This window comes from Vanacampus margaritifer, chromosome 6, assembly GCF_051991255.1.
Source record: "Vanacampus margaritifer isolate UIUO_Vmar chromosome 6, RoL_Vmar_1.0, whole genome shotgun sequence".
Lineage (NCBI taxonomy): Eukaryota > Metazoa > Chordata > Actinopteri > Syngnathiformes > Syngnathidae > Vanacampus > Vanacampus margaritifer.
Window position 1 is genome coordinate 14,371,596 of NC_135437.1, and position 12,327 is coordinate 14,383,922.

The following is a 12,327-nucleotide window of genomic DNA, read 5'->3' on the forward strand; positions in this document are numbered from 1 at the left end:
AGACAAACTAAGAGTGGCTAATATATTGTCATGGTACATTATCATCATAAACAACATAGTAACCACATAAGACTAGAAAACTAAGAGTTGCTAATACAGTACATCGTCACGATAAATTATCATTATGTTAGCAATATAGTAACTGCATAAGCAACTATTATTTACTGAATGCAAGGCAAGCTAATGTCCTGAAGTCTTTGGAGACAAGACAAATCTGAAAGCAAGCAGCGTGAGTGCAGGTGGAGCTAAAATGCACATGCCTATCACGATCAATCACAGAGGCTGGACTGGCAGGCAAAAGGGGACGATAATGGACGCAGGGGCAGACGGGCAGACGGCGCAAAATGAATCCACCGGGAATTGGAGGAGGGAGAAAGAGGGGTCGAGTGGCGGGAAGTATTGAAGGGTGTGTGGAGGTCAGGAAAGGGCGGCGGCATGTTCAAGTCCGCCTCAGTGCACGTACGTCACTAGGGGGCAGTAAAGTGACTGCAGGATGTCTTTGCTGTTGGCTGATATCATCAAATTTATTTTTTACTTTAGGATGAAGGGTTTGATAAAAAAATCACATGTATGGACAATTTAGAGGAAAGAAGCCAGACCATGCACGCTCAGATGTCCCAACACACCCTTAAACCAGGACATGCTAAACACTACACCACTCACTTTGCAAATAATACATATAACATATTTATTGAACCACAAAAATCATTGAAATTGAGAACAATTCCCTTCACGCCAGTGGATAAATAAAGTGCAGAGCGTATGCTTAAAGGGACTTCTTAATACTCGGAACCACCTCTTTTATAGTCTGTCGAAAAGACATAATAAGCTTTGTAAGACATTAACACCATTCAAGCCTTGAGTCCAATTTGGAAGAAAATGATTGTTTATTCATTCAATCGTATCAATATTCATACTTCAACTAAACAGAAAGAAATTACATAGAAACAACAGAAGTATTGTGTTAGTACAAATCCGGTTCTTAAATACAAAAACAAGCTGCAAATAACATTTTGGCAGTGTAGAAATATGTCACCCAGACAAGCAATTTCTGAAAAAAATAATAAAATCGTGCGTATATGATTTGTATCTGTCCAGGTGATTACAGAATGACATACAATATGTACACAATGCACAGCAAGAAAGAAAAGGATTACTGTACTGTATATTTATATATATATATATTCTCTACATTTAATATGAACATTAGAAATCATGCATAACGTCGCCTCCGTCGCAAGCCCTGTACAATCCACTTGAAGGTATATTTACATATTTCAACAAAAATATTCTACAAGTCATCATATCATAACAATAAAAAGAAAGTCAAACTTGATGCAAGTTAAGAAAAAAAAGAAACCTTGATCCCATATAAAGGCAGTCAAGAAGCGTCGTTAGTACAAGTCAACACATTATCATGATTGGAAAAAATGCATAAAACGTGTGGATGCGGCACGTTCCGATTACCTAACCATGATGGTGTTGATTTTATTTTTATTTTTTTAAATGTGGTCCAGTAAGGTTAATCAAACGAGGCCAAGCGTGCTTACCTCCTTCAAGGAAAAACTTAATTTTGAAATATGTCTTTTGCTTATGTTTGTTCGTGTTAAAAAAAAAAAAGCCTACAATGACAATAAATTTCACAGCAGCAAAGACAGAAACGCTCCCTAACTGTCAATGCGTTAACAGGATTCTGCAAAAATATATAGGATTTTTTCATTTTTAAGGAAAAAAACCCTACTACTACTATAGAAAAAGCTTGAATCTGCACATTCATCCACATTTTATACAAGCAAAAAATAAATACCCACATAAGGGTGGAAACCTGCAGGCCATGACAGCAGCCAAAGGAACTGTTATTAAAAGCTCCCCATAAAAAAAAATAATAAAAAAAAATAGAAAACATTTCTCTGAATGCAACCGGACCATTGTGGTGGTCTTAGAAGACATTTCGCCCCTCATGCAAACAGACTCCATCAGATTATGCAACAAGGCTTAGTCAGGACATCACTAGCCTGGTGTCCTAACAAGTTTTGTCATAAATGTAATGCGGCCCTCAGCATGAAGAAAAGGCACTAGTACACCAATAAGCAAAGGTCACATTCAGGTGCACTTGGGGTGGAGGTGGGCAGGTTTTAGGTGGTCACATAACATGTCATGCAACGGGTCATGATGAAGAACAGTACTGTGGAAAAGTCTCAGGTCACCACTAGTTTTGTCGTTTTTTTACCAGCATACAGCATGGGCGTCCATTTTTAGTTAGCAGGCTACTTCCTGGTTCTTGAGGGATGGCGAATAAACAGTACCAATATGATTCTAGCAAAAGTAGTCACACTCTTCAAAGGAAAGGAAATAAGAATGATGTCATACAGACCTATATCTCTACTCCCGCAGCTGTCTAAAATATTGGAAAAATTGTATGCGACAAGATTAAATCAATTCATAGATAGTATAAAACTTTAAGTAACGACCAATATGGGTTTCACTCCAATCACTTGTGGTTTTGCACTTCATGAAAGTAGCAAAAATATATTTGTACAAACGTTTAGTTTTTTTGCCTAGTCCTGGCTACAAACTAGCTAGCTAACTGAATGCAAGCTATGTCGTTAGCTCGCCAAACAGGTGTAATAATAGAAAAGCTAACACTCCTTTATGAACTGGAAAATGGTGTTGCATGCTAAATAACTTGCTAGCTAGCTAGCTAGCCAATAGCTTGCACGTGAGCTAACCTACCGAAAAACTATGTATGCTATTTTTTTGGGGAGCAATATATGAATACGAATAGGATTGTAAATGACATTAATTAGTATACCATTCCATTTACAAGAGCATTAATGAAGGTATTATGCTGATTTCGCCAAAAGAAGCTAGATGAAACCACAAATCTAAGAGTGGACTTTGACCTCTGCACAGGACTGTTACTGTGTAGATATTACGAATGGTGGGCCTTATGTTGTGCTGACAATTTTTTTGTTACAAGCTTCTGCTTGGGAAGAATAAGAAGCAAGATGTTTTCATAACGTTAGTAAACGATAGGCACCAGAGTAAAAAAAAAAACGATTGACTGCCGCTGACCTGAACTGAAATAATGACGATGTTGATTTTCTTTAAAAGGAAATCTAAATGACTGCATCGGAATCTGTGGATGAGGAGGTGAATGTCGTGAATAGCTGTACGAAGATCGCAAGATGTAGTAGCCTCTTCCAAAGGGGCAGACTGGAAACCAAACCATACTGGTGAGATGTCTAAAGAGAGGATTGTTAATGGAAAGGCGTTTGGTTATCGCCTTCCTCAAAGCGTCTCCGTGACAACATGCATGTCCTTTCTCCCGCTGTGGAGGCTACACGAAGGAGTTCAAGGAGTTCATGGCGTGAATCGGGGACGGCGCCTCGGAGCTCTCAAGGCCCTCGGCGGTGACGGTGGTGTCCCGGCTGGCGCTCTTTCCGCTATACTGGCCGATAAACGAGCCGTCCTCGTTGAACTGGCCGTCTCCTCCTTCCCCGTAGTCTACTAAACTGTCGTCACTGTTGTCCCGCTTAACCGTCCCGCTTGATGGCGTGCGGCTGCCTTTTAATGGTTTATGGTCCTCATTGTCGCTGAGGGAGAGAATGACATGCAGGGCGTTAGCGGTGATAATGATGTGCCGGATGCAACTTCTTTTTTTTTTTTTTTTTTTAGACGGAGCATCCATAAGTCAGTATACTAAAAAATTTGAGAACGCCTGATTTAAATAAATTATAATCGGCATTACAGAGGTATTCTAAATTTTAAACTGTAAAAGTAATGTGTTTACTTTTTTGAATCCATATATTATATGGGTTTTGATTAGCTTTTTTTTTGTATATGGTCCGTTGAAGAATACTGAATTTGACCGTGGTTAGCTCCATGTCTAAAAAAAAAAAAAAAGAAAAAAGAAAAAAAACCATCTATGAGTGATTGGTTGGTTTCCATCAGGCAACAGGGGAATAGAGGTCAAGCAATGTCACACTGGTTGGATTCCCCTTGAAACCAAATAAGACATGAGGTGGTCGATGTGTTGTCGTTTTCTTGCAGCTTCACAGACACAAAAAGGCTGTGATGACAAACTCAACAATGACGTTAAAAAAAAAAAATGCAACCAAACACTGTCCATCCAAAAGCAAGCGTGATATTTTTCAACAAAGCGTGACATAATTTTCAAAGAAACTTTAAACTCTTTTTCATGTACATGAGTTGAACGTCGATGAAACACAAGCATAAAGCCGTCATGATGCTGAGAGGCCTGCTCAATTTGGACACGTCATGGGCAAAAGTATTGGGACACCTCAAAATGGAAGAACATGGACTTAGTGGTATAATTTTTATTTTGCCTGTATGTTATATTCCAACCTCAAGGCCACATAGAAGAGTGTGTGATTGTTATGCCTCGTAAACAGCTTTTTGAGGGATTTTTTTTCCATTATAGTCATACAAGCACAGTTTCAAGACTGATGGTATTAGCGTGTGATTCTCATGCCACATACACCGTTTTGAAAGGGATTATTTTGACAACACCAGTGTGATTGTTATTCCACACAATCACCTTTAAGAGTGATTTATTTATTTATCTTATTATACAAGCATACGACCAAAGACAGTTTCAAGAGGGATTGTTTTGTCTACATGAGTGTGTGATTGTTATGCACATATGTATACACACCTTTGAGAGGAATTGTTTTAGTCTAATAAAAGTGTAAAGTCTAATTGTAATGCCAGACAAACATCTTCTAGAGTTTTTTTTAAATCATTACAAGCATACGACTTTTTTGTTTTGCCACACACATTTTCAAGAGGGATTGTTTTGACTATATGACACATACAGAACTTTGTGAGGAATTGTTTTGACTATATGAGAGTGTCATAGTTATGTCAGACAACCAGCTTAAAGAGGGCTTTTATTTAAATCATATGATTGTTATGCCACACACAGTCTCAACAGGGATTGATTTGACCACAGTTTGTGATTGTATGTCATATACACTGCTTCGGCAGCGTTTTTTTTTTTTAACTTAACGAGTGTATTACTGTTGGCAGGATTATATGTGACTGCTGTCACACATAGCTTTGCGTGTGATTGTTATGACGGTGTTTTGCCATGCAAACAGTAAAGCTTCGAGAGTGATTGTTTTTACTATCAAGCATGTGATAGTTATGCTAGACAGAGGGATTTTTTTTATTATAAAAGTGTACGACTGTTAATTTTGACTACAAGAGTGTGATTGTTATGCCACATACAGCTTTGAGAATGATTGTTTTGACTAAATGAGCGTATGGCTGATAGGCAACAAGTAGCTGTTGTATGCTTCACAGATCCTTATCCCTGACTGTAGTCGGCAACAGGAGTGTATTTGTTGTTGCTCCAGTTCAGCGATGAGCCTTGTGTGATCCAGCTGCAGCTTTTTTTCTCCAGTCAGACCTGGCATTCTCTTTTCATCATCTAATTACTCATGCTTGTTGTGGGAATTCTGTGCAATTCATCCTCTAACTGCAAAGATTGATTAAAATGTGTGTCAATACATTTGCCCAGAGAGTTGAATTACGCAAGGTCCACATTGCAGACAAGAGCGACACTCACTCAGTGTGTTCAAGCACCATGAAGGCTTTATGAATTTGCAAATATTCAACTTGATGACTGACAGCCTGCAATGCATTTTTTCAAGCAAGCTTTTTTTTTGGTTTGTGGTTAGTTCTTCTCTCCACAGTGACACCCACCCCACACAAACATACATATGAGATCGCCCTTACCTCTCCTAAGGCCGCACTGAGGGATTCCCCTGCACGTATTTGCATGTAAACATTGTCTAATGCAGAGAGCAAACAGGTCTCTCGTGTGACTTATTGAGAAGCTAACACAGCATATATGGAATTGAGAGACAAAAAAAAAAGACTTTTTTTCTGAACCCATGCTGTGTAGCATTTAGCCATGTTAAAATTTGTTACTGATTGATATGAGATAAGGTGAAGTTATATAAGCAACCTGCTAGATTGGTCAAATTGGCTGTTTTTATACCTTTAGTTTATTATTCAAACGGAGCATTGCAGCCAAAAGAAAGGGGGAAAAAATAACATAAAATGCAAAATTACAAGACAAAAAGTTACAGAATACAGTAAGAAAGTAACATTTTAAAGAAAAACTTTATCATACTGGATAACTATTAATTCAGTTGAATTTATTGACTTCATCCCCTAAAGTTTTTTTTTTTTAAATCAAAAGAAAAATTACACACCAACCAATAATGTAATAGAAAATTAGTGCCACACTGAAAAAGCAGAAAAAGTATTAGACAACATTATAAGAAAAACGTTTCATTTTAAGAGACGAAAGTTGCATTATTACAAGAAAAATAACTTGAAAGTTGTAAAATTACATAATAACTCATAAAAGGATAACTTTCTGTCTCGCAATATTAAAATCTTTTAATTGATTAATAATATTCAATTGACATATTGGCGGATTTTTAAAAATCCATCTTTCTTTGCATTATTTAGTATTTAGATTTGGTTTGTGTCACTTCATAAAAAAAGAAAACCAAAAAAGTATTGCTATTAAAAGTATGACTGCATCCTTACAAGATGCACTGTTTAAACCTATATCCATTTGTAAATGTAGACAAACAATCCATTTCAACACGTCATAAGCTAATGCAGTCATGTTTTAATATCCTCATAAATGTATATCAGTTCTTTGCAACATGCATTCCACATATTATATCTATATATTTCCTTTACATATAGATATGCATGTTATATCTGTATTAATTCTATTCAACACATTTGAATATACATACAAAAAAGGAATATAAAGTACTTTTAAAAAAAAAGTTTGGACCCCATCTTGTAGTTTGTACGCACTACAGTAATAAAAAACATAAGAGCACATAGACAATGTACAGAAATCTTGCAAGTAAAGTGCTTCGTTCTGTGTGCAGCCTCCATTCGGGATGCTAACAGGCATAGCTTGATAACGATGAGCTTTGATCACTGTCTTGAGTAGCTTATTATTAACATGTTGCAAATGGAAAGAAACAGAACCCTTTCATCCTGAGAACCTGAAGAATCCCATCGAGCAAGAGTCCAACAAAGTGCCATCCATGGACGTCCCCCCAAAAATGTGCTTTCGGCTAATAAGGGAGGGGGACACTTCCTGTTGATCACTGTTAGTGGTAAGTGGTGAAAAGAGCTCCCGCCCGGCTAGAAAGAGTCGATGGGTTTAAACGGGCCTTTCGGGCTACTGAGCCTTGAAAGCATTCTCACCTGTATTCCCCAAAAGTGCAGTCTTCGTCTTTCATGGGCTGGAATTCCGGGTCTGTGTGAGCGTCCTCCTTCTCTTTGACTGCGCCCAAAACAGGAAGAGAAGTTAGCCAAAGTAAAACAGAGTCATTTTGCTGCTGTTGCTATGACAACGGTATTCAGGGTTGAGCATCTAAATGTTATTTTTCCAACTAATCCAGTAGATTTTCGGGGGGCCTCAACATGCCCGAAAATTATCTTGGTGAAAATGTAAATATTTATGTGTTTTTTTTGACCAAGTAGCACCCCCTGGAAAGTTTGAAAAAAAATAGCCCCTGGTGCCAGTTTTATCAATGGACACAAATTTTGGTGGAAATGTCTTTCATAACAGGACGTACAAAAAAGTCTCAAGGACCCATTCCCAAAATTAAACAGGAAGTCAGCTATTTTGGTTTGAAGCAGCCATTTGGTGCAAATTCCAGGCTTCCTATTTTGATGAACTTTTTGTTTTTATCTGTTCATTTTTCCTTTCGGACAATCATTGTGACAATTGCCACCGTACAATTTTCACATACATAATTACACCCGAAAAGAAAAAGGGCTGACGGGATGAAGCCAAATCTTATTAATTCGCGACCCCAGAATACATTAGGACATTATCAAGATGTTAATTTGTCAAATATCTAGTTGAGTAATTATCAAATTGTTGATTGATTCCATAAATTCAATTTCCCAGTGGTATTTGTTAATCAAACGTTGATTAGTTCCCTTTTCACCATTTGACATGAAAAAGGAACTAAAAACAGGCCTCCACAAGGTCATAAAGTGGTGCCCTGACCTGCGAGTTTAATCTATTGCATGATTTTGCTTGCAACTCAAAACACTTGTATCTCAAATCACTGCCATTAATTTGTTACAACAGGACAAAAAAAAAAGAAAAAAAAAGATTTATTACAATACAATACCTACCTTGTGGCAACAGGAAGTGCCATAAAAACTGCAAATGTCAAACTTTACAAAAATCAGAAGCATGTATCGTAGACACATAGGGGATGCTAAATTGTATAGCTTTTTTGCCTATGCCATCTAACGCTGGCAGAGCGTGGCATCAAATTGTGATTTAATCGCTATAAAAATGGATATGTGGGTCACCTCTACCCGCTGGGTGGGTTTATCCCATGTAAAAAGAGCAATTCAGGGCTTATGTTGTGCCTTCCTCACCTGGATATTTGCCTCCTTTGTTCCTCTGGATGAAGCAGATGATGAGGAGGATGAGGATGAGGAGGGCGATGGCACACATGAGGCCGATGAACCAACCCTGCGTGGCGATGTCCACCTGTCGACTTGCCACAGCTGAGCAGAGAAGGGAGGAGGAGGAGGAGGAAAGGAAAAGGACACTTTCACCTTATCAGTTTTGCACTGTACATTCTTCTTGACACACACACAAGCGCTGTTTTAGTTTCTACTTGCTCAGCAGTGGGTCACGTTTGGTTAACTTGCTGACCAATTTTATGATGGAGTTAAAAATGTCCAGTGTTGGGAGAAAAGTAATGCTACAGCTTCGCGTTTTTGTTGTTGTAATTTAATAATAATAAAAATAATATATTATTATTATATTTAATAATAATAATAATAATATATTATTATATTTAATAAAAAATAATATATTATTATTATATTTAATAATAATAATAATATATTATTATATTTAATAATAATAATAATAATAATTTTTAGACTTGACCAAACGTCTTTTCTAAACTACTTATGTCTATAAATACGCTTCTGGCAATATAAACAATTTCCACTCAGTCACTTTTTTTTTTTTAAGGACACCCTGAATGATATTTTGGAGATAACTTACCCAACACTGAAAATGTCAAATATGTGAATGATGCAATGTTTTCACTTGTATCGCACACACAGACAATCACAAAAACAACACACAAAGACCTCATCCACACACAAAAGTTTACTATAGGTGATATTTAGATATTAATGCAAACCACACACTATATAAATATATTAGCGCTAAAACAAAATGAACAACTTCCTATAAACTACATACACAGCATGCCTGCCTGTGACCGCAACAATCCAATGCAAAAAAAGAAAAAAAGTGCAAAAGCTCGGGTGGGCCCAGGAATGCGCCTCACCTGGCACCGTCACCGTGAGCTCCTTGGAGCGGTGAGGCTCTTGGTCGGCGTGACCTTGGGCCACCAAGCGCACCCTATAGGAGACGCCCTCCTTCAGACCCCTGAGCATAAAGTTCTGAGAGCCGTTCACTGGCTCTTTGCGCCACTCGTCTTCGCCTTCACCTGCAGGGGGGACGGCGAACAACACAGCAAATGTGTGCGGGGTTGGAGACATCATGGAGGTTGTGACATGATGAGAATGTGCTGGTGGACTAGATAGAAACTACTTTCTGCTCATACTGTGTACACTTACAAGCCACTTTATTAGGTGTACTGGCAAAATGTAATGACACCCTATACAAAATCCTGTTTTTACAATTCAACCATCTGGGTCTATGCTCACCATTTCTGTACACCTCACTTCGTTTTCCGCTACCATTTTAGGTGTGGAATTAAAAATGTAATGATACTTCCCAAAAGTGTGTGGATTTTTGTCTGATGTTTAACTTTGATGCCAGACAGGGACAACCTGCTTAGTGACTAACTCAGGCAACCCAAGCCCAGTAAGGAGAAGGAGCCAGATGGACAGTCATGTAACTTCAATGCCACTCAGGGACGACCTGCTTGGTGAATGATTCAGGCAACCTAAACACAGTAAGGAGAAGGAGCCAGATGGACAGTCATGTAACTTCAATGCCCCTCAGGGAGACTTGCTTAGTGAATGATTCAGGCAACCTAAGCCCAGTAAGGAGAAGGAGCCAGATGGACAGTCATGTCAAGCCCCTGCATGTCATGTTCCACTGACAAATTACGACGTGGCTGACAACAAGAAAACATACAAGAGCTGGAAATGGCTGGACTGAAAGACAGCACAAGATCACTTTTTTTTATTTATTAAAATCTTAAAATAAAATATACAGTACTACAATATGAAATGCTACAAACAGCTCTTGGTATGAACATGAAATTAAATAAAAACTGAAATATTATTGTTTGAAATAATAAAATATAAATATAAAAGGTCTCAAAAGATTGTGCAAGTGTACCTAATGTTGTGGCCAGCAAGTGTCGTTCTTCCTAGTCAGGGTTATGATGTGATGGCTTACTCAGTGATGATTATGACGGGTGTTAAAGAGCCATACACAATTGTGTGGTTTCCATCCACAATCCGATCCAAAATTCAATCAATTTGCTTAGCAACACTGTGAAGACACTTTTGATGCTCAACTCCAGTCAATAACAGGATGGAACAATTACTAATCTATTATTGTTTATCCAAAAGAATCTCATGCCACCTCAGCTCCTAACAATGATGGTAATAAAATTAATGACATTGCTTACTGTTCTCCCCTATGTATTCTAAATAAATGTTTCTCTCCGGGCCCCAGTACTCCCAACTGATCAGGGTGCCGTCCTCTCCCCGGGAGGAGTTAACGCTGCCAAAAGGACTGGCCGCCGGCGCTGAACACACAAGAGAGAACATCTGTTGGCGGGTATGATGTGCTAAGGTGCTAACGGGGATGAAAGCGCTCAAGGCAACACAACCAGAGGATGAATGTACAAACACCAGGCAAGGGCCAAGGATGGGACGCAGTATTATTTCGGGGCAAACAAAAAAGCCTTTCCATGCTTGAAGGAGTCATTGTAACATACAGTACAGTGAAGCTTGCATATAATTCCAATAATTCTTTGCAAGGCCACACAATACGACGTGCAAGATGGGGGGGATGGCGGATGGGGTAATGTGCATGCCCGTATTCCGTGCATCACTATAAATACCGCTGCCTCCCGTGCCAACGTCATTGTCGAGATGAGTCATGAGAGCTCAGATACGATGGAGAAATAACAACAGGACATGGTGGGTCACAATCCATGTCGACATACACACACTTTCAAACACATACACCACTGGCAGGCTTGGCGCGAGTCACCTTTTGAAGAAATGCAACTGGATCACACAGTTTGTCATGCTGTTTGCTCAAATAACAATTCTACAATGACGACGACACTCGACACAACATGACGATGACACAATATTTAAAACACTAATACTGCAATTCTTTGAAATGACGTTTAATGGTTGCTTTCAAAATCTTGAATCATTATCATTCAAAATGAATATGAGATGTCTATTGAGCGGATTGTATAATATGTGTATTCTATGGTTTAATACTAAAGTAGAATCACAAATTACAAAATCGCAAATCCAGGTCAGATTTAAATGTTTAAGGATTTGTATTGTTTTGTTGATACATTTTAAATTATTCAGTTAAATTTTTCAAACATTATTTATTTTTACTTTTTTTGGTACTACTACTACTAATTTTAGTCCACCTCAATAAATTAGAATAGTAAGAAAATTCACAATTTCAGTTGCTCATTTTCACAGGAATAAAGGCTGTTAAATAAATTTTGTATTGTATTGTTTTGTCGATAATTTTTTAATTATTCTATATGATTTTTTAAACATTTAAAAACTTTTATTTTTTATTTTTTTACAAATTTTAGTCCATCTCAATGAATTGGAATAGGGTAAGAAAATTCATGTATTTCAGTAGCTCATTTTCACAGGAATGAAGGCTGTTAAATAAAATTCTTATTGTATTGTTTTGTAGATAATTTTTAAGTTATTCTATTTAATTTTTGAAACATTGATTTATTAATTTTTTATTAATTTTAGTCCATCTCAATGAATTAGAATAGAGTAAGAAAATGTATTTATTTCAGTAGCTTATTTTCAAAAGGTGAAACTTGAACATTGTGCACATTAAACACAGGAACGAAAGCTGTTAAATAAATTCTTGTTGTATTGTTTTGTCCATAATTTTTTAATTATTCTATTTCATTTTTGAAACATTTAAAAAAAATTGTACTAATTTTACAAGGTTTAGGGTAAGAAAATTCACGTACTGTATTTCAGTAGATAATTTTCACAGGAATAAAG

The 12,327-nt window shown here is 37.4% G+C and overlaps 1 protein-coding gene across 21 annotated transcripts in view; it reads right to left on the reverse strand.

Annotated features, from left to right (window-relative positions):
- Positions 1-868: 868 nt before the first annotated feature.
- Positions 869-12,327, reverse strand: part of nrcamb (neuronal cell adhesion molecule b) — an 83,166-nt gene continuing 71,707 nt past the window's right edge. For 11 of the 21 annotated variants that reach the window (XM_077567482.1, XM_077567481.1, XM_077567479.1 and 8 more), the window contains 6 exons: positions 11,163-11,207; positions 10,725-10,844; positions 9,405-9,566; positions 8,470-8,601; positions 7,273-7,351; positions 869-3,596 (listed from right to left, as the gene is read on the reverse strand). In XM_077567482.1, the coding sequence (XP_077423608.1) occupies positions 3,341-3,596; positions 7,273-7,351; positions 8,470-8,601; positions 9,405-9,566; positions 10,725-10,844; positions 11,163-11,207 (794 nt within the window). In that variant the 3' untranslated portion in view covers positions 869-3,340. Of the gene's footprint in view, positions 3,597-6,134; positions 7,352-8,469; positions 8,602-9,404; positions 9,567-10,724; positions 10,845-11,162; positions 11,208-12,327 lie in introns of those variants that run through there. The other 10 variants (XM_077567490.1, XM_077567489.1, XM_077567488.1 and 7 more) reach the window with 3 other exon arrangements.